The sequence below is a fragment of the Brassica napus genome, chromosome C4 (assembly GCF_020379485.1).
Source record: "Brassica napus cultivar Da-Ae chromosome C4, Da-Ae, whole genome shotgun sequence".
Classification (NCBI taxonomy): Eukaryota; Viridiplantae; Streptophyta; class Magnoliopsida; order Brassicales; family Brassicaceae; genus Brassica; species Brassica napus.
Window position 1 is genome coordinate 4,246,313 of NC_063447.1, and position 21,711 is coordinate 4,268,023.

A 21,711-nucleotide genomic window follows, 5' to 3' on the forward strand; every position below is an offset into this window, starting at 1 on the left:
AAACTTTTTTACAAAGTAAAAAAATATGAAAAAAGAGTTACTTAATGTAGACAAGCATGTGCATGTGAAAAAAAAATATTTTTGACATCAAAAGATGTTTACATAATAATTTGAAAAATTGGCTAAATGTGCTAATAAATCATATCTACCATCTACGGCGTTTTAGAAAATGTAATCTAAAAGACACACAATATTCTAAAGTATGTATGCTGCACATTATAACGAAAATGTATTCAACTACTAAAGCATAATATGAAATTCACGATTTCATCTATGCTCTATATTTCAGGTAGATTTAAAACACTAAACAATGTCATCTCATCAACCACGCTAAAAAATATAATCTACACATTTCCTTTTTACCAACCACGCCGGAAAATACAATCTACAACATGTCTTTATATCTACGACAGTAGTATACTACATCCTACTTATTATTATATTTTCTAAATTGGTAGAATGCAAGTTCTTTAACGTTTAGTAAACAAAATCCGAAAATCTTGCTAAAAACGGTTATGAAATATTCTCTAAATCTTTTAAATATTTTTCTTTTCCTTTTTTAATTATTATTTTTCCTAATTTGTGGTCTTCTTCATCGTTGTCTATCACGATTTCTTCTTCTTTTTTCTTCTTCTCTAGTTTTTTTCTATCTAAACTATGGATTCACAAGAAGAGGTTGAATGGTGTGACAAAGAGAAGAGCAATGGAAATGGTGTTCGCTTTTCTTTGGTGGATTTTATGAAGGAGGGTCAACATTTTATTTCGAAAACGCTTTTGAAGGCAGCATTCGAAATATGTGCAATGAAACATAATTTCGACTATAAGCTTGTCAAATCGGATAAAAAAGTGTGGTACATTCGTTGCGCAGATGATGATTGCAGCTGGCGTGTTCGTGCAGAGGGCTTAACTGGTTCATCTTATTTTATCATCAAAAAGTATGTACCTCATCATTCATGTGCTCCATCCAGAAGGAACGGTTCTGTTCAGACAACTTCAGCAAAAACAATTGGTACTCTGATTATGCATACGTATGAAACTGCTAAAGAAGGGCCGAGATCTAATGATATAGTCCAGTATATGCGTTCAGAACATGGAGTTGAGATATCCTATTCTTTGGCATGGGATGCACATGAGTATGCAATTAACAAAGTGAAAGGCCTTCCGGAGGAAGGCTATGAAAAAATTCCCAAATACTTGCACATGATGAGGGAAGCTAATCCAGGGTCACACACATATTATGAAAGGGATTCTAAAGGGAGATTCAGATTCCTCTTCATCGCCTTTGGTCAGAGTCTTCGCGGTTTCTATGCTGCAATTCGGAAAGTTATTGTTGTGGATGAGACGTTCTTGAAGAGCAAATACAAAGGGGTATTACTGGTTGCTACTGCATTAGATGGAAACTCGAATTTATATCCTATTGCATTTGGAGTTGTCGACTCAGAGAATGACCTCGCGTGGAACTGGTTTATGAGACAACTTAATGTGGTCATTGATGACGAGCATAGTTTAGCTTTTGTGTCTGATAGGAATTCCTCAATTGCTAAAGCTATTGCTAACGTGTACCCGCAAGCTCATCACGAAATTTGCATTCACCACTTGCTGAATAATGTTGTAACATATTTTAGTGGGAAAGGTGTGGCTTGTTTGGTTGCAAAGGCTTCTAAAGCTTATCGAGCTGCTGATTTTCGTAAGCTGTTCACTGCTATTTACTCTACTAGTCCTGAAATTGGAAATTATCTCATAGAAGCCGATGTGGGGAAGTGGGCTCGTTGTCAATTCCCGGGTTACAGGTATGATATCAGCACTACTAACCATGCAGAGTCGATAAATTCTGCTTTGCGTACGCCTAGAGAGTTTCCAGTAATACCTCTATTGGACAGCATTAGGGAAATGATGACTCGATGGTTTTTCCAACGTAGAACTTTAAGTTCTAAGCACTCGAAGCCACTGACCATTGCCGTGGAGAAGAAGATTGACAGAAGGATTGTGAAGGGTAAAAAGTTTAAGGTATTCCCAATTAGCGATGACAGGTTTTTGGTTCAAGGTGACACTTTTGACTGGATGGTTGACTTGGTCAGACGCACGTGTTCTTGTGGGAAGTTTGATCTGATGAAAATCCCATGTATGCACGCCATAAAAGCAGGCTTCAGTGTTGGAATACAAGCACACACACTCACGGATGACATATACACTACTGCATCATGGCACACGGCTTATGAAGAAAGCATAAATCCTATTGGTGTCCCTGAAGATGCTTGGGCTGTTCCATCTCATGTGGAGCAGACGAAAGTCCTTCCTCCAGAGTCTAGACAAGCTGCAGGTAGAAGAAAGAAACGCAGATACGAGACAACCGAAGATAAGATCTGTTTGTCACAAGGAAATCAAGGCTCTAAAGGTCGCAAATGCAGCCGATGTGGGATTCGAGGGCACGATAGGAGAACATGTGATCGAGCAATATAGGATACTCAATTCGTTTCATGCAAGCTTTGTTTATGTTGATTTATGCAAGTTATGTTTCCGGTTTTTTTGGGTTACTATGTTTCAGACTTTATGCAAGTTCTGTTTATGCAAGCTTTATTCATCTTGATTTATGCAAGTTATGTTTCAGAGACTATGAAAGTTATGTTTCAGCTTTGTTCATCTTTATTTATGCAAGTTCTGTTTATGCAAGCTTTATTCATCTTGATTTATGCAAGGTATGTTTCAGAGACTATGAAAGTTATGTTTCACGTTTTTTATGATACTATGTTTCAGAGACTATGAAAATTAGGTTTTTTGACAACGTTGTTTAGAACACGACAATAAAACTGAAAATCAGATTGGTTCAATCTTTGAAAATGTAACTTGAATCAGAAATCCATTACAATATCAATCACATTTGGACCAGAGACATAACAAACTGAAAAGGGTTCCTACGCAACCTACATCAAACGAATGCTTATGGTTCATAACTTTTTCCTGCACTGTCTTCTTCATGGAAATTCTCAGATATTCAATTTCCTCATCAACTCTCGCCTGATGCTCAGCCATCCTTTCAATCTCATCAAGCAGAGCCTCGTCCACCCACTTAAAAAGATGATTTTCTTTTTTTCTCTGTTTCAAAACACAAAACAAATCAATTGACATATAGAAGAATATGAAGTAATGAAATATCAGATTTACCTGTAAACCAATCTCACATCTGAAGAATCGTCTGTATGGGTTCTCCTCCGTTTTTGAAACATAAGTGACAATCTCCTTTCCTGTTCGTCATTCTCTTTTGAGAAGGAGAGATTTTTTAAGAACAAGTCGGAGAAAAAACACAGCAATATGTAGGGTTTGTGGCCGTTTTATGATCTTATATAAGCTATATAATTAGGGTTTACAATGTTTCTAATCGGATCGGGGTTTAGGGTCAACTTGTATGTGTTTTCATTATAAAGATTTGTTTTGATTATCATGATCTTTTCAGATTACTAATGATTATTTTGATAAATTTGGTCACCAAATCGATTGTGGTACTTTAGTGTCATTTAGGGTATAAGGTTTGAAATCGTTTGTATTCTTTAGTGTCATTTATGGTATAGGGTTTAATATAGTTTGTCCTACTTTACTGCCATTTAGGGTATAGATAGGGTTTGATTTTGTTTATGTTTTGATAAGAATTAGGTCATCGCATAAGGTAGTAACTAAAGGAGTAAAAATGGTAACTAAAAGAGTCAAATAAAAGCACTAAATAACAATCTACTTCCTACACAAGTCATAACAGAAAGAACTTCATTCAAGTTCCACTAGAGCACTTGAAATTGTCTTCGCGGGAGTGAATTTTGCCATCCTTTCAATAAGGACAGGATCAATAGCATCTTCCCATAGGTCATAAGAAATCTTCTGCCACGCTTCAAGAATGTTGTTGTCATTCACCAGGGAAAAGTCTAAGCCTAGAAGATGGCATTCAATGTGCTTCAAGGCATATACTCCACAATCACTGCTACTTTTGTTCAATAAGAAGGGCATTGAGGTGTACGAGACAGTATACTGCTTGACGTGATGCTGTCGACTCTTAGAAGACTGTACGGCTTTGACAATTCTAGGGATGAGAACTGCAAATGGCTCCACTGCGCCGGGGTGTCTCAGTCCCTCACAGTCAAAGACCTCTATCGACTGAGTAACAAAGTTGACGCACATAGAGATCCAGTACTTGCCGACATTTAGGGGCACATACATGCGGTTAACATCAAGATCCCACATTAGTCTTGTTCGTCCGTGTGCTGGAAGTTCGCCAATGTCGTACTATTGTAGCAGTCCTGTTACTTTGAATTTCTTCTTGTCCTTCTTATACTCGTTGTAAGAGTTCGTAATTTGATTACTGAACAAGCATGTCATGAAGGCTACTTTATTTGGAAACCATCGCCGCAAGGAAGTCCTCTCAGTGAATAACCACATCATACCATCAATTTCCTGCATAATTTGATAAAAGACTGTAAGTTGGTTTACACAAAATAAAAAGCAACAAGTTAATAACTCACCTTATTCAGGAGCCACTCTAAAGGTCCCACAACTTTAGATACTAACTCATTTGTGAGCATAGATGGTCCAATTTTCAGTTTCCTTCATTACAAAATTCAGTTTCAGAATGATAGAATTGTAAAAAAATTTAAAAATGTAAACTTACTTGTAAGTTTTGGTCCAGTCAATAAGTTTGGCCCATAATTCCTCAGGGACAAACACTAGTGAGTAATCGGGATCATGTATCCGGTCCTCATGTGAGTCCACGTCTTTCAGAGTAGGTGGTCTCTAATCCGTAGGCTTAAATGAAGACAGTGGAGTGACAAAGTCAGCTGGTTCATCACCATCCAGATGTTGTGAAGGATCAAAACCTTTAACATGAGATGCTTGAGAAAGGTTTCCCATGGCTTCTTGTAAAGAGTCTTGGGTCCCCTTATCTACATATCTCGATGATTTGGTCAAATTCTTCAAAAAATCCAACATTTCATTTTCATCAGTTTGAACATCCTGTTAATAAAAACAAGCATAACATTAATACTAAAAAAGACTGTCCATAGCAAAATATAGAAAAGTACATTACAAAATAGTCAATCCCACATGTCATCATCATTAGTTCATACAAGCCGATATACAACATATCACAATACAAGGATATTACAACAAAACATAATTCATCCTACATATTACAAAAGAGTCAACATAGCAAAATACATAGAAAAGTATATTACAGAGCTTCATTTTTTGGTTAACTGTCTTACTGGCCGAGGGCTACGACGAACCGGAGGAGGATCCACATTTGCATATGCCTTGCCTTTTCCCTTTGCTGCTGGAGGACCCGTACTATGAGATGATTGTCCTTGGTCTTTCCCAAGTGTTGCTGAAGGAGACAGAATCTCAGATGCGTTGCCTTTTCCCACTGTATCAGATAGACCCTTAATCTGAGAGACTTGTTCCTTGAGTTGAGCCACCTCATTGGCAACGTTGTCAAAACGCTCATGGATGTCCTTCTGCACCACTTCCTTAAGAGAGTTGAAAGAAGCGGTGAACAAACCTTCAATGAAGGTCTTCATTTCACCGGGGACACCACTGTTGTGTTCAGCTGCCCATTGACACATCAGTTGTTTCTTTCGAGACTCGGCACCAGGATCAATTAGCTTGCGCTTGCCTCTTTTCACAGCAACAGCCGGTTCCTCTGCAACATCAGTTGGTTCCTCCACATGTGTTTATGTGACATCTTCATCCTGTTCTGAATCAGAAAGGTCCATATGTGCAGGCAAAGCCTCAACTTCCCAATCGAATTGCTTCCAGTCTTGTTTGGCATTGATCAATTCAACAATACGACCAACTCTTTCGTCCTTCTTTTCATCTTCCCTAACGAACTCAGTATTATCAATCACATCGAAATCACCAGTAGATGATATAAATGCCAACACCTCTCCCTGCAAGAACAAACGAAACAATAAGCATACATTGTTCAATTATTGAACTCAATATTAATAGAAGAAAGATCAGTTACCTTATCGAAGTGGGACTCTAGGCTGGTGAGATCTTGGTAGGATACTTTTCCACTACCTTTCCAATTCCTACATCTCATTTTCTTCATGTTTGTTTTGATCTTTTTACCCACCATAGAACCAATGTCTGGAATTGCCTCCATAATCCATATCTGAAACGCATATGAGAATCCATCCAACACGTAGCTGTTCTTCGTATGCACATCTTCCCTTACTCTGAGTATTGATGCAATCAGCTCATCATAAGCGCGAAGACCCCAAGGATACATCCTCAATTTCTCAAAATCCATCACCAAACGGATGTATTCTTGAGGGATATACACTTTCCAATCCTTAGCCATGAGGAATGATCGTATAATAGACAGATACACTAACCTCACTCTGTCCACATACGTCCACTCATTACAGATTTTAAGGAGCTCATCCCTTATAGTATATAAGTTGATCTTCGCATTGGTCTTCAGCGCATTGCTCCAGAACCCTTTATCATTCTTCCAGTTAATGAAGTCTACGTCGGGTTCCTCTTTGTACTTCAATCCAGTCACAGCATAAAATTCTTGCATAGAAAACCTAAGAGGCCTCTTCGCAAAAAGAAACCACAGCTCGTGAAGCTTGGAAACCCTGAGCTGCTTGCACATGAAGCTGTGAATAATCTTCCCTGAGTAGATGAGCTTGTTCTCTATGATCGCCAGAAGCGGACCGAAGACAGGGGCTTTCAAAACTTCCTCATACTCATCATTCAGAGCAACCTTTACCGCCTCCAGAAGCGTCCGTCTACATGTGTTGTTAATCTTATCAATCTGCGTCTCATCTCCTTCTTGAAGAATGCGTTTAGGAAACTGGTGAGCCATTCCTAAAAAACATGAATTCCATAAGTTAACAGCAAACCAAATATAACCATCTCACATTTACTAGTCTATTAGACAATTCAAAACTACATAGAAGCACAATTCGAAACAAATAAACATAACAAACAAACAAAAAAAAAAGCAAAATCGTAAATGGGATTTCAAACCCTAACCTTCAAATTGTCGGAACCGAGAAGAAGGAAGAGCAAAAGAAAACAACTGTGAACCTAATCGTCCTTAATCGGGGAGGAGAAGCTACTCCCGAGCTTGAACAGCTCCGATCGTCGGCGGCGGCGGAGATAACAACGACAATCTAACCGGTGGCTCTGAAAGAGGAAATACGTAAGAAGGAGGAGGGAGAAGAGATGTGACGACTCGTTGAAGCTCTCCGACGAACCAAGAATCTCAGAGGCGGAAGGTGTTGACGGCGAGAAAGAAATCGTCTCTCGATTAAGAAAGAGAGTCGGAGAGAACGAGATTGATATTTGGGAATATTTTGCCATATTTTTATTCAATTAAGTTTGTAATTTTGAATTTATATAATTTTTTTTTAATTTTATTAAGTATATTGTAAAGAAAAGGACAAAACAATACATTCAATAGGGATTAGTTCTATACGGACAAGGATTAGTTCTATACGGACAAGGTTTGTGGATTTAGTTTTAAGGGGACAATACTTTAGAGATTTAGTTCCATATTGACAAATTTCCCATCTTTTAATCGAATGTTTCCAAAAACCTATATTATGAAAAAAAAATTGAAATCTATAGTTTCAAGGGAAAGGAAAAAAATGTATAGTAGAACCTCTATAAATTAATAATGTTGGGACTTTAAAATTTTATTAATTTATAGAAATATTTATTTATGAAAGTTTCTTTATTTAGATTTCTTATTTTAAGATATATTTATTCTAAAATAAAAAAATATTATTTATTATTTTTTAAATGTGACATCTATATTAATTCTATTATATTATTTGGTGTATAAAATATATATTGTATAGAATTTAAATATGGTTTAAGATATGATATTACTAAATCTGATCAAAAATATATTAAGTGTTAAGAAAATATAGAAATAATTTTATTGTGAATATAAAACAAACAATATAATGATAGGTTTTTACTTATAAAAATATATACTTATAAATTATAAATTTATAATTTTAATGGGATCATATCTTTACATAGAATTGTCTAAAAAATTATTATTTTATTATTTTATCGATTTGTGTCAAATTTTGAAACGACCCAAGTTGGAATTAAAAAAATTTATTAATTTATAAAGATTATTAATTTATCGAGTATTAATTTATAGAGGTTTTATTGTATATCCAAAATTCTAAAATCCACCCTAGTCGCATCGTATTTTCCCCGGCACTGTCTTATTTATTTCGTATTTTCTATTATATATTTTCCTTTGAAGTCAACATAGACGTATACACACACTACTCTTTTCTCGTTTTGGTTATAATTGCCAAATTAATTCGAATCAAACGAAACAAGCCAAGTCAATATATAGACGTAGTTCACGTATGCAACTAGTTTGACTAAATTAAAGTTTGAATATTCTTGGTTCCTTAATACGATTTCGTTTGCCTATATAAAACCTTTTTTTTTTTGGATAATTCTGGTATCTGGGCAGCCACAGTCCCAACTATCCCCCGTAGGAGGTCCAGCGCCCCAGCGGAAGGGATGCTAAATCCGCTGTGGCCGGAGCTCGAAGTCGTGATGGCGGGCACCTCAGCCGAAGTTCCTTTACCACCAGACCACGAGGCCCGGTTACCTATATAAAACCTTACCATACCCGATCGTTTCAGTCACAACCCAAATCTCATTACATTCATTTCATTTATTTATATAAGTTTGAGAAAAATAAGTAAATAACCCCTGCAGCTTCATTCCTTAAAGATCATAAGTTGCAAAACAAGATGATGCCGTAAGTAATAGTAACTTAAAGTATTATGTATAATGAAGAAACGTTCATTTTTTGCATGGACATAATATATATCTATAGCTAGTTTAACGGGTTTAAATTTTATATCAGAGGAAAGAAGATTTACGCAGCTAAGAACTCGTTTGGCCGATCCAATTTCCCTGAAGGCTTCTTGTTCGGGACTGCCTCATCGGCTTACCAATACGAAGGAGCCGTGAACGATGCATCTCGGGGGCTAAGTGTTTGGGATACTTTTGTCCGCAAGCATCCAGGTATATATCAACAAATCGAGCTATTAATTTATATATTTATATATGTATTTGTTTCTTAATCGTTTAATTTGAATCCATACATATATAGTAAACTACTTTAAACCTTATATGTGTAGAAAGGAATTGTTACTCTCATGCGGACCAAGCAGTGGAGTTTTATCACCATTACAAGGATGATATCCAACGAATGAAAGATATCAATATGGATTCATTCAGATTCTCAATCTCATGGCCTCGGCTTCTTCCTCGTAAGTTCAAATTTTTCATATTTTTCTTTAGTGAGAAAATATCTTCATTCAAAGACAATAAGCAGATTTAACCTTTTATTTTCTACCAAAAATAGATGGAAAGAAAAGCAAAGGAGTGAACAAGGAGGGAATCAAATTCTACAACGACCTCATCGACGAACTCCTAGCCAACGGTAAATTACCCTAATCCCCCTCGTGTGTATATACTGAATTATCATATGTAATTGTTAATTTTAATATATATATATGTCTTCTAATTAACATGATCCTGTATAACTGCAGGAATCACACCTCTAGCGACTTTGTTCCATTGGGATACTCCACAAGCCTTAGAAGATGAATACAACGGGTTTTTAAGCGAAAAAGCTGTGTGAGTAATACATTAAAACATCATTCATACTAATTTTTAACGTTTCTATCTCTTTTATATATATACATCTAACTTTGTGAATATACTAACAATCCTTATTGGTGCAGTGATGATTTCCGCGATTTTGCTACCATATGTTTTGAGGAATTTGGCGACCGTGTGAAATATTGGGTGACACTAAATGAGCCATGGGTTTACAGTATTGGTGGTTACGATACAGGGAGAAAAGCTCCTGGCCGCGCCTCTAATTACATGAACGAAGCAGCTTTAGCCGGTGAATCTGGTCTGGAGGTGTACACTGTTAGTCACAATCTACTCTTAGCTCATGCTGAAGCTGTTGAAGTGTTCAGAAATAACCCAAAGGTACGTAGAAAGAAAAAATATTTTGTAAATCTACTTTTTATACTCTTTTAAACTTGCATGCATGTCTTTTTCAAGTATATATATATTAGGATATTAGTGAATCGATTATCAGTAAATTTATTGATATAAAATGATATTTCGTGTTACAGTGTAAAGATGGAAAAATCGGTATTGCACATTGTCCGGTCTGGTTCGAACCTTACGACTCGAACTGTCCTGATGATCACGAAGCAGTTGAGCGTGCCATGGAATTTATGTTTGGGTGGTGAGTGATCGATCGTATTGATATTTCTTTCTATTTGGATATCAACTTTTTACATTATTATGTTGACTAAAAAAATATATTTGGGGTTGATTTGAAGGCATATGGATCCAACGGTCTATGGAGATTATCCAGAAGTCATGAAAAGATCAATAGGAAAAAGATTACCGTCGTTTACTGCAGCTCAATCTCAGAAGTTAAAAGGATCTTTTGACTTCGTGGGAGTAAATTATTACAGTGCCTTTTACGTTAAAAATGTTGCTGACGTCGATCATAACACTCCAAATTGGAGGTCCGACGCATGCATCGAATGGAAAAGTGAGTTTCTTTTTTCTTTCCAAACACATAAATCGATATTTCATATTGTCTATGGTTTTATTTTAGGTTTCTTGGCTCACAAATTTTTCATTACTTTATTATGAAACAGAACAAAACAAAGCTGGAGAAATTTTGGGTCCTAGAGGTGGTTCAGAATGGGACTTTTTATACCCGCAAGGGTTAAGAAAGTTTCTAAATCATGCAAAAAACAAATACGGAAGCCCTAAATTTATGATAACTGAAAATGGTAAATTTCCTTTTATATTTATCTGTAGCCTCCTCCGAACTCCTTTTCCTTGTTATGTGAAAGTAACTAAAAGTTCTAACAATTATGTAGGACATTGCGATATAGACTATGAAAAGAAAGCTAAACTCTCGAATCTGATGGATCTTCAGAGGACAGAGTACCATGAAAAACATCTCCAAAGCATCCACCAGGCCATCAAGTTTGTCTCTATTCTCTTTTAGAGCAAGAAGCATGTGCATAAAGCTTAATTGAGTTGTTTTTTTTTTTCTTTCAAAATTCTTATTATTAACTCTGTATATAATTCTCTTTTTAGGGAGGATGGTGTTCAAGTAGAAGGGTACTATGCATGGTCATTGCTTGACAATTGCGAATGGAACGCTGGTTATGGTGTTAGATACGGACTATTTTACGTAGACTACAACAATGGTTTAAAACGTTATCCAAAAATGTCGGCAATGTGGTTCAAAGAGTTTTTGAAGAAAGAAGAGATTGAAGATTCCGAGAAAGAAGGATTAATGTTGAACTCTGTTGTTAATAAGAAGAGGAAGAGATTCTTAACATCTTCTGGTTTGCCTTCCTGTTATATACCTAAGATGTCCGAATCCTCTAAAGCCCTTGAACTCTTTTTCTAAGATCATTTGTTTATTTAAATTTTATTACGTGAATAAAAGGTTCGAAACAAATTATTTTTTATTGACATATGCAGATATAACACAATAATTGTAATAAGAAAATATAAAAAAATTCTCATAATACAACACACGTGTATTTTTTTCTTTTACAATATACATTTTAAAAAATTATAAGTGATTTTTCTCTAATATATTATTTTCCAAAACATGAAATTTTAAGAATCTGTTAAGAAATTATTTGTACTTTTATTATTGATTCACTTTCAATTTATTCATATAGTTTATTTTACAATATTTGAAAAGTTTATTTCCTAGGTGCCTTCACATTAGTTCTTGTGATGGTTACTTCAAAAATAAACTTCATGAACTAAAAATATTATATGTCTGCCACTATTAAAAATTATTTTGATTTTCCTTTTTAATAGTTTTTAATTCTATTTTAAATTAAAATTTCCTTTTTATATTTTCTAAATCATATATATAGTAAAAATAAATATCTGAAAAATAAAATAAAAATATTATTATATATGAAATGGATATAAAAATGAATTTTCACAAAAAAAAAAATTTGATATTTAAAAATAAATAAATAGATTTTTTTTTAAAATAATCTCAAATAAATAATAGATATTCAAAAAGAAAATAAAAAATTTTGCTACAAATTTATTTTGTGAGATGACTAAACAAAATTTTAATTAACAAAATATGATTCAAAATTTCAAATATTAAAGTTAAAAAAACAAAAAAAAAACTATACGCAAAATCATATGTTTATTTGAATAATAACATAATATTACTAAATTTTTTTTTTCAAAATTACATGTATTAAAGTAATTTAAAATTTCAAAAAATAAAAAAATAATTAATTAATTATTATGATTATCTATTTTATAAATAAATATTTGTGACATGCTCTTTACAATATTTGAACTAACGAACATGTTATAAGCTATTAAGTTTTATTTGGCAAAAAATATTAAAAAATAAAATGATCTTTAAGTTTCTTTTAGATTTTGAATACCCTTTTGTCAAAAAGTTGATGTTATCTCATTTGTTTTATATCTATAATTTAAAATAACTTCTTCTTTTACAAGATCCCCGAGAAGTCTTGATTCTCATGAAAATCAAAGTCTTAATTAATTATATTGTGTTAATTTTAATAGTAATATTTTGACCGCCAGGTCTACTCCAAACGTGTTCCACAGCCCACAACAACCTGTGAAAGTACCCGTAAGAAGTACTCCATCCGTTTCAATTTAAATATCGTTCTAGAGGAAAATTTTTGTTTCAAAATAAGTGTCATTTTATGATTTCAATGCAATATTTATTAATAAGATTCTTCTGTTTATTTTTTCATTGGTTGAAATATGGTTAGGTGTATGAGTAATGATGTTTTTATTTTGAAAATGTATAAAATTAAACGTTTTTTTAATCTTTATACATAAATCTAAAACGACAAATAAAGTGAAACGGAGAGAGTATATAAATTGATTTAATAAATATTTGAAACAACGTTTGGAACGAGAAGATCAAAAAGAAATTCAACAAAATTGAAACAAATAAAAAGTCTGTTACCGAGAGAACAATGTATTTTAGTGTAGTTTATTTATATATTTAAAATCTAATATTAAAAAGGTAAACTAACTTTTTTTTTTTTTGGAAAACAAAAAGGTAAACTAACCTTTTTTTTTTTGGAAAACAAAAAGATAAACTAACTATAAAATAGTTTTACTGCCTATGGACATTTATTAAAAGGGGACAATTTTCTCCATGTGCATGTGGACACTAATTTATATTCCCTTCGTTTTTTTATATTTAACGTTTTAAGATTGTGCACATAGATTAAAAAACATTTAATTTTTTAAACAAAAATATCATTAATTATTTACTTAACCACAATTTAATTAATAATAAAATAGAAACTATAATATCATTGATCATCTAGCATTAAAGTATTTACATAGAAAATTGAAAACGTCAAATAATTTGGAACAAATTTTTTTTTCTAAAATGTCAAATATAAAAATACGGAGGGAGTATTATCAATTAAAATAACTTCCTTAACAAGAACTGGAGAATTAAAAATTAACTTGATTTCGTCACATGAAAATCAGTGTTAATTAATTAGATATAATATCGTGTCAGGTTTTGGTAGTAGTATGTTGAGGATAGATCTATTCCTAACCTGATAAAAATATGGTAAAATACAATTTACTTGCATAATTAATATCTTATTTAACAACAATTAACACAACGTTTAACCCAAAATTTTCTCTATTTATATAGAATCACGCAACTAGTTCAAACCCAACTTCATCATCTTCTGAGTAAAAAAAATTGACACCCAAAAGAAAATAAAGAATGAGAGGAAAGTATCTTTGTTTACTAGTGCTCATTGTCTTGGCCTCCAATGAAGTACTTGCTGCCAAGAACAACTCTTCAACACCTAAATTAAGAAGAAGTGATTTTCCAGAAGATTTCATTTTTGGGTCTGCAACATCTGCTTACCAGGTATTTCTTTTTGGTTTCTTCTAAATGTTGTTATTCATTTTTCTTAAAATAAATCTGATAACTGATATTAGATGATTTATGGCGTTTTATTTAATATTTTTAGATTGAAGGGGCTGCCCATCAAGATGGTAGAGGACCAAGTATCTGGGATACATACTCTGAAAAATATCCAGGTTTAACTTTAATTCAAATCTCAGGTTTAAAGGATCTAAAGAATAGTTTGGAATGAAGATCCACGCATATATGTGTAATGTGTGAATCTGTATTAAAGATTGGCTGGTCTCTCATGATATTTGAAAAGGACCAAACGTGAAATACCACTGAAAAAGATAAGGGATGGAGCAATGGGGTCAGTTAATGTTTAATGGGAGTATAGTTGATAAACTCAACTAATGCTTTTATTTATTTTTTAATTCGCCAGAGAAGATAAAGGATGGTAGCAACGGGTCTGTTGCAGCTGACTCTTACCATCTTTACAAGGTAATTGTCTTCTTCTTTTTTGGCATTCTGTAAATTTTGTTGGCATTGGCCTCAAAATCACAAAATCTTTTTTTATATATCAATTATATTATTTTCTTTTTCAATTATATATCAATCGTATTAAAACATTGGATTGCAGGAAGATGTGGCTTTATTGCATCAAATTGGCTTCAATGCTTACAGATTTTCTATCTCATGGTCGAGAATATTGCCTCGTAAGTTCTTCTCTTTGAAGGTTGTTCACATGTGATTTGAATAATTTCGAGAACCAATAATATGACTCAGCGGTTAATTATTTAGGAGGAAATTTAAAAGGAGGAACCAACCAGGCTGGTATTGACTATTACAACAGCTTAATCAATGAGCTTTTGTCCAAAGGTAAAAAAATACGACATCCAGTTTGCATATATTATAAAGTAACTCTCTCTGTTTCACATTACTTCGATTTAAGATTTTAGTACAAACAGTGTTTAGCTGGTAAACTAATAAAATATTAGTAGAATAAAAGTAAATAAAATGATATGAATGGAATACAAAAAAATGGAATATAATTCATTATATTCATTCATGAACAAATTTTTTATGCAATAGTTTTCTTTGTATTTTATCTAATTTTTTTTTGTCATCAACTTAGTATTTTATTTAATTATTTATGGAATTAATGGAATCAACCATTTTGCATCATTTTTTTTTCTCCAAAAAATTGTAATCAAGTTGCATTAGACTTATGTATGTGTACTTTCTAACTCTGATTCATTGGATTACAAATCTGTTTCACGGTATTATGCTTATACTAAGATTTTCTTCTAATGACTTGTTACTGAACATGCATTTTTTCTGGAGTTTATATCTTCAAAATACAAAAACATAACGCCAACGAGATAAAACTAAAGATGTCTGACTTCGAAATAATGATATCACTATTGGTGATTTCTCAACTAGAATTTATCACCAGATATATTACTAATACAGTAATACCCAGTATGTGAGCTTATCAAAAACTTCAAATTTCTATGCTAGAATTTTTCCACTTCACATATTTTTTTGTCATCTATTATATTAAAAAACGGTCAACCACATCAAAGTTCTTATACAAAGGCCATGAACCAGAATTAATGAACTACTCATAATACTTTCGAGCACAGAAGCTAAACAACAGCCAAAGCTTCATACTACAAGCCAACAACAAAAAATTCTCAAGCGCTTGTACCAAAAAATAGCCACCAAAAGCCTGACCAAAGTCAGCTAATCACAGGGAGAACTTCCTCATTCTCAAAGAGCTGACTCAGCCAAAAAGGGCCACCAGTTGCCACATACGATTGGATGAAACCACCCCTTGCTGCACTCTGAGCTATGAGGAAAGCCCCTCTGTTAGTTGATCTTTCTTCTTTCATTATCCTCCACCATTCCATTCTTCTCAGTCTTCTCTCAATCTCCATATATTGAGCTCTGAAACTTGGTCATGCCTTTGACCTTAAAATTACTTTCGTCAAAGTGTCATCATCGATTGCAATCATAACCCTGTTAAGACGATGAGAACAGAGACTGTCAAGGGTCCATAGCAGACCTTGAAATTTAGCTTCATCCAGAGAATCAATGTTGCAAAAAACTCGACGACTATGTAACAACACTTTGCCCATCTCGTTTCTCACCACCCAAGCTCCTCCACTTCTTGAATTTTGCTTGTTGAAATCAACCCCAATGTTGCACTTTAACCATCCTGCACAGGGCCTTTCCCAACGCTTCTGCACCATCTTTCTGTTCTTCCTCTCCTCCTCTTCTTTCTCTTTCTCCAGCTTCTGTGCCATGCACCAAAACTCAGCTTCCTCTGAGATTTTACTCACCACATCATGTGCCACAAAGGCCTTTCCCTCAAAGATGATCCCATTTCTAGTTTTCCATAAATACCACACTATCCAAGGGATCATATTCCTTATTTCCTCAGCCACATTCTTGTTGGATAACAGGCTCATAACATAATGGAAGTTGGAGAAGTGAGAGACCTTATCGAAGCCGTTCATAGGTGATGGCACACTTGCTAAAGCCCAAATTTGTCTAGTGATGGAGCATTCAAACAAGATATGGTTAATAGATTCACCGTTGAAACCACAGGCTTGACAACACGGATCCAATCTGACGCCCTTCAGTTTCAGCAGCTCCCCAACCGGAATTGCATTGCTTTAAGCCTTCCAGAAGAATGTTTTAATCTTTGGAGCCGTTTTGATCTTCCACACCGCTCCCTTAAGATCATTTAAGGAAGGTCTTGCCTCAGCCTCTCTAACTAATTCGCTTTTCCTCAGCCTATTAATGAACCAGTACCCCGATTTCACTGAGTAACTGCCATTCTTGTTATGAACCCAGACCCAGAAATCATCGTGATTTGACACAATCTTCATCTTGATATTCTGTTAACATCCTCCTCAAAAAACAACTCTCTGAGGGTCTCCAACTTCCAACAGTTGTTATTAGCATCGATGAGATCATTAACCTTGAGCATTAGATCAACAAAAATATTCTTCATTAGAGGCCTTCTTCTCACTTCACCTTCTATCCATTCATCCACCCACACCGAAATGGATTTTCCATTCCCCAACTGTTTTCTAATGCCTTGTTGTAGCAGTTCCTTGCCAAACTGGATGCTTCGCCAACCGTAGGATGGCCGCGGTCCGTTGCCAGCAGAGAGAAAATCTCCATTCTCAAAGTATCTACTTTTGAACAGTCTAGCAAAAAGTGATTCCGGATGGTTTAGGATTCTCCAAGCTTGCTTGGCTAGCAAGGATTGATTGAACAACTGAATATCTTTGAATCCAAGACCCCCCTGTTCTTTAGCCAGAGAAATTTTCGTCCAACTGAGCCAATGAATCTTCCTTTTGTGCTCCAAAGAGTTCCACCAGAAGTCAGCCATAGCTTTAGTTAAATTCTCACACGACTTCTTGGTTAGTTTGAAGCAGGACATCGCATAGACCGGCATTGCCATGGCCACTGCCTTGATAAGAACCTCCTTCCTTCCCTGCGACAGTAGTTTGACAAAATAGCAAGATAGTCTGTCCTTGAGCCTGTCGTAGATGTAAGCAAGCATCTCAGTTTTTGATCTACTGAATCATTCCGGCAAGCCCAAATAAGACCCTGTCCCTCCTTCTTTCACTATCCCTGTGAGGTCTTTAAGAAATTGCTTCGATATCTCATCAATCTTGGCTCCGAAAGTGATAGCAGATTTTTCAAGGTTGACTTTCTGTCATGTGGCTTTCTCATAGACTTGAAGGATCTTCATCAACTTGGATACTTGGCTAAGCAACGCCTTACACAACATCAGGCTGTCATCAACAAACAACATGTGGTGGATCATTGGACCTTCCTCTGAAAATTTGATACCTTGCAGCTTTCCTTGTCTCACCGCTTGTTCAATCATGTGGATAAGGCCTTCCGTACATAGGACAAACAAGAAGGGAGAGAGAGGATCCCCTTGCCTTAATCCCCTCTCGGGTTGAATGCATCCAAAGGGTTGATCATTAATCAAGGTGGAGTATGTTACCGTGGTGACACAGAACAAAACTCTCTCGATCCAAACCCCATCAAAGCCCAACGCATTAAGGAGCGCTCTCAGGTAACTCCACTCGACTCTGTCATAGGCTTTTGACATGTCGGATTTGATGGCTATGAACTCTTTGGCCACTTTGACATTCGTCTTCAGGGCATGAATCATCTCATGAGCTATCAGGATGTTATCAGATATGAGCCTTTCCTCGACAAAGGCTGACTGCATGGGAGAGACAATATCAGGTAAGAAAGGCTTCAATCTGCTGACCATAATCTTCGAAATAATCTTGTACAAGACTGAACACAAGCTTATTGGTCTTAGGTCTGTCATCAAAATCGGATCCGGGGTTTTTAGAAGAAGGCAGAGATGAGTATAGTTCCAGTCAGCCGGGAAGACTCCAGAGAGGAAAAATTGGTGCATTTCTTTAGTAACCTGTACCCCCACCGTGTCCCAATATTTCTGAAAGAACATGCCCGTCATACCGTCAAGACCTGTACCACTTCACATTAGATATTAATATATTTACCTTAAATATATTTGACGAGAAATTTTAGTGACAACTGGATAACCTAAGCACACCCGTCTCAATGTTTCTATGGATCCTATGCAAGTTCAGCTGTACTAGAAGTCTAGAACGAATAAAACCATTTTCCCAAAAAAGATCCTAAATATTTCAAAATAAATTCTAAACTCTTAACCAAAAAAACTGCGAAATTTTTTTTGGACCTGTGCGAATGCTCTTATTGCACACCTATCAGGAGCGGATGTAAGAAGGGAGTAGGGGGTCAGCTGACCCCACCTCATTTTTAAAAATATATGTATTCTTGTAGATAAGTAATGTGCTGACCCATAAAAATATTATTTTTGATCCCACAAAAATTTAAACACACTAAAAACAAAATAATAAAATTTAATTACCTAACTTTAACCCCGATAAGAAAAAGTTATGGGCTCCGCCACTGACACCTATAGGGGAGAAGCCTGAATCTAAGTGGTGTAGTTTGATTTCAGTAAAAAATTGGAAAATTTACATGCTGGCCACTAAATTATTTACAACACTTATAGAAGGGAATCTTCTAACATTAAGAAAATAATGATAATCAAATTTCTTTCACCCTTCAAATATAAGATATGCTTTCAACACTTGTGATAACGGCTACACAAGCGGTAATGTAATATTGTGTCACTGCCTGTAGGAATTAAACCTTTTGCCACAATTTTCCATTGGGACACACCACAAAGCCTTGAAGATGCTTACGGTGGATTCCGTGGCGCAGAGATTGTGTAAGTCCTCCAAACGTATAATTTTCTTTTAAGCTTGTATAATATAATATCACCGTTCTATTGACAACAAACATGATAGATCATATATACTAACAGCAAAATTTGCTAATTTTATTGAGTATTTTTGTTTTGTTTTGGTGGATTAAACAGAAACGATTTTCAAAATTATGCGGATATTTGCTATAAGAATTTTGGAGATAGAGTGAAGCACTGGATGACATTGAACGAGCCATTGACAGTGGTGCAACAAGGGTATGTTGCAGGTGGAATGGCTCCAGGAAGATGCTCCAATTTCACAAAACCTAATTGCAAAGGCGGGGATGGAGCTACCGAGCCTTATATCGTCGGTCACAACCTCCTCCTTGCTCACGGAGCCGCCGTAAAAGTCTACAGAGAAAAATACAAGGTGAATTGAAAAAACAAGGCTCCACTCTGTTTCTTGGTCCTCAAGTTACTAAAACTGACCATGTTCATAACCATCGTACACAGAAAATAACCCGTGTTATGAATCATCGGTTATTTTTCTGTTTATATCTTTGCTAAGTATGAGAAATCTGCTCTTAAATATCGTTAAACAGGCATCTCAAAAAGGTCAAGTTGGTATCGCTTTGAGCGCGGGTTGGTACTTGCCCTATACAGAATCAGCCGCAGATAGGTTAGCTGCGGCACGAATCATGGCCTTCACATTTGACTACTTTCTGGAGCCACTTGTAACTGGTAAATACCCAGTCGACATGGTCAACAACGTTAAAGGCGGTCGTTTACCTACATTCACCGCTCAACAATCTAAGATGCTTAAGGGCTCATCTGATTTCATTGGCATCAATTATTACTCTTCCGCTTACGCAAAGGATGTCCCCTGCCCTACCGAATATGTTACACTGTTCTCTGATCCTTGTGCCAGCGTCACAGGTCGGTTTTCGCATCATCCAAGTTACTTTTATCATTTTAAAATAATTTAATTGAATTTTTATGAGGCAAAAACTATGTTATCAGGTGAAAGAGAAGGAGTACCCATCGGTCCAAAGGTACTTGTGCAGACAAATATCATAAACCTTGAAACTTTTTGGTTAAAATTACACGGCTAAGGTTCAGAGATAATAGACTAGTCTCATAAAGCCAAGTATGTGTGGTTTTTATTTTTATAGGCTGGATCAGATTGGCTTTTGATATATCCAAAGGGAATTCGTGATCTTATCCTCTATGCTAAATACAAGTTCAAAGACCCGGTCATCTACATAACCGAAAACGGTATTTAACAAATTCATGAGATTTATATATATTTATGAATATTTGACAAAGAGTTTTTTTTTTTCGGATGACACAAATTGTAGGAAGAGATGAAATTGATACGGGTAAAAGATTTCTTAAAGACGGCGATAGAATCGACTTCTTTGCTCGACATCTTGAGATGGTTAAAGACGCGATCTCGTAAGCATTTTTATTTCTAATGTTAAAAATTCTACTTCCCACATTACAAATAACAAAGATAATTAGTTTTATGTATAATTAATGGAAATAAACAAACATACTATACCTTTATGTAACGGTGTTGCAAATGCTTTTGTTAACTGATGAAATAGGATTGGAGCTAATGTGAAAGGATTTTTCGCGTGGTCGTTGTTGGACAACTTCGAATGGGCAGCAGGATACACAGCTCGTTTCGGGATGGTTTACGTGGATTTCAAAGATGGATGTAAGAGATACCCAAAAAAATCGGCTGATTGGTTCAAAAAGTTCTTGAATCCAAAGAAAAGCAACTGATGGCAACTACACCATTCCGCTTTATTAATATCTCCGTTATTGTTATTTCTTAGTTGGAAATAAAAGATCCTGGTTAAAAACTTATTCAGTTGGAAGTAATAAGGAATCTTTTAACATCTAAAAATACTAAAAGCATGATATCAAACCCTCTAAGCGCGTCCACGTCGGATTGGAAATTCAGACCAATCATAGGAGCTTTAAATTGCCATGTCACACATATTTTTAGTCTTCACAGAAAAAGCGGGGTCATTTGTATAGGCTTAAAACAATTCGAGATAGCCCGTTTCAAGCCCATCTCTTCTAACCCTAATTTTCAACGCCATCGATGATCTTTCCGGCTCTTCCTCTTCGTCGGAATCGCTTCGTATCCCTGCCAATTGTCGTTACCACACATCCTCAGAATCATTCAGTATGTTCTTTATTCCTTTATTTATGGTTTCGTTTCTCCTCCCTTTGTTTCTCCTCTTATATAAAAGCTATCACCATGAAATCCACAAGAAGATAAAGCTATTGCCACAAAATCCACGAAAAGTCTCCCATGTCCAGGTATGAGCGTTTATACCAATGCTCTTCTTTTTTTATCTGTAAGAGGTGTTTTACTTATGTTGATGACATGCAAACTTTTTTCTGTTTTGCATTT

At 35.1% G+C, this 21,711-nt stretch overlaps 4 protein-coding genes across 4 annotated transcripts; 3 read left to right on the forward strand and 1 right to left on the reverse strand.

Moving 5' to 3' along the window:
* Window positions 1-657: 657 nt before the first annotated feature.
* On the forward strand, window positions 658-2,460 carry LOC106392559. Its single transcript, XM_013833368.2, has one exon. The coding sequence runs from the start codon at window positions 658-660 to the stop codon at window positions 2,458-2,460; it is 1,803 nt and encodes a 600-aa protein (XP_013688822.2).
* Window positions 2,461-5,708: 3,248 nt separating this feature from the next.
* LOC106392560 lies at window positions 5,709-6,850 on the reverse strand. Its single transcript, XM_013833369.1, has 2 exons — window positions 6,002-6,850; window positions 5,709-5,924 (listed from the first exon to the last, which is right to left on the reverse strand). Exons 1-2 carry the CDS (start codon window positions 6,848-6,850, stop codon window positions 5,709-5,711), a joined length of 1,065 nt encoding a protein of 354 aa, XP_013688823.1.
* A 1,795-nt stretch (window positions 6,851-8,645) lies between these two features.
* LOC106392366 (beta-glucosidase 27-like) lies at window positions 8,646-11,548 on the forward strand. The gene is made up of 11 exons (XM_013833187.3): window positions 8,646-8,785; window positions 8,894-9,054; window positions 9,171-9,302; window positions 9,398-9,475; window positions 9,585-9,672; window positions 9,780-10,035; window positions 10,185-10,300; window positions 10,398-10,615; window positions 10,725-10,862; window positions 10,953-11,061; window positions 11,176-11,548. The coding sequence occupies exons 1-11, from the start codon at window positions 8,778-8,780 to the stop codon at window positions 11,492-11,494; spliced, it is 1,623 nt and encodes a 540-aa protein (XP_013688641.1). The 5' UTR covers window positions 8,646-8,777; the 3' UTR covers window positions 11,495-11,548.
* A 2,102-nt stretch (window positions 11,549-13,650) lies between these two features.
* LOC106391086 (beta-glucosidase 15-like) lies at window positions 13,651-21,189 on the forward strand. Its single transcript, XM_048753369.1, has 12 exons — window positions 13,651-14,005; window positions 14,109-14,178; window positions 14,427-14,485; window positions 14,625-14,700; window positions 14,786-14,863; window positions 19,220-19,307; window positions 19,458-19,713; window positions 19,886-20,219; window positions 20,304-20,335; window positions 20,456-20,558; window positions 20,642-20,738; window positions 20,891-21,189. The coding sequence occupies exons 1-12, from the start codon at window positions 13,856-13,858 to the stop codon at window positions 21,069-21,071; spliced, it is 1,524 nt and encodes a 507-aa protein (XP_048609326.1). The 5' UTR covers window positions 13,651-13,855; the 3' UTR covers window positions 21,072-21,189.
* Window positions 21,190-21,711: the final 522 nt, after the last annotated feature.

Coding starts and splice junctions, on each gene's coding strand:
- LOC106392559 (XM_013833368.2), top strand. CDS start 658: ATGGATTCACAAGAAGAGGTTGAATGGTGTGACAAAGAGAAGAGCAAT.
- LOC106392366 (XM_013833187.3), top strand. Junction 9,673..9,779: donor TTTTTAAGCGAAAAAGCTGT/GTGAGTAATACA, acceptor TTATTGGTGCAG/TGATGATTTCCGCGATTTTG. Junction 10,616..10,724: donor CGCATGCATCGAATGGAAAA/GTGAGTTTCTTT, acceptor ATTATGAAACAG/AACAAAACAAAGCTGGAGAA.
- LOC106391086 (XM_048753369.1), top strand. CDS start 13,856: ATGAGAGGAAAGTATCTTTGTTTACTAGTGCTCATTGTCTTGGCCTCC. Junction 14,006..14,108: donor CTGCAACATCTGCTTACCAG/GTATTTCTTTTT, acceptor TAATATTTTTAG/ATTGAAGGGGCTGCCCATCA. Junction 20,220..20,303: donor TCCTTGTGCCAGCGTCACAG/GTCGGTTTTCGC, acceptor CTATGTTATCAG/GTGAAAGAGAAGGAGTACCC.
- LOC106392560 (XM_013833369.1), bottom strand. CDS start 6,850: ATGGCTCACCAGTTTCCTAAACGCATTCTTCAAGAAGGAGATGAGACG. Junction 5,925..6,001: donor TAGAGTCCCACTTCGATAAG/GTAACTGATCTT, acceptor TTGTTCTTGCAG/GGAGAGGTGTTGGCATTTAT.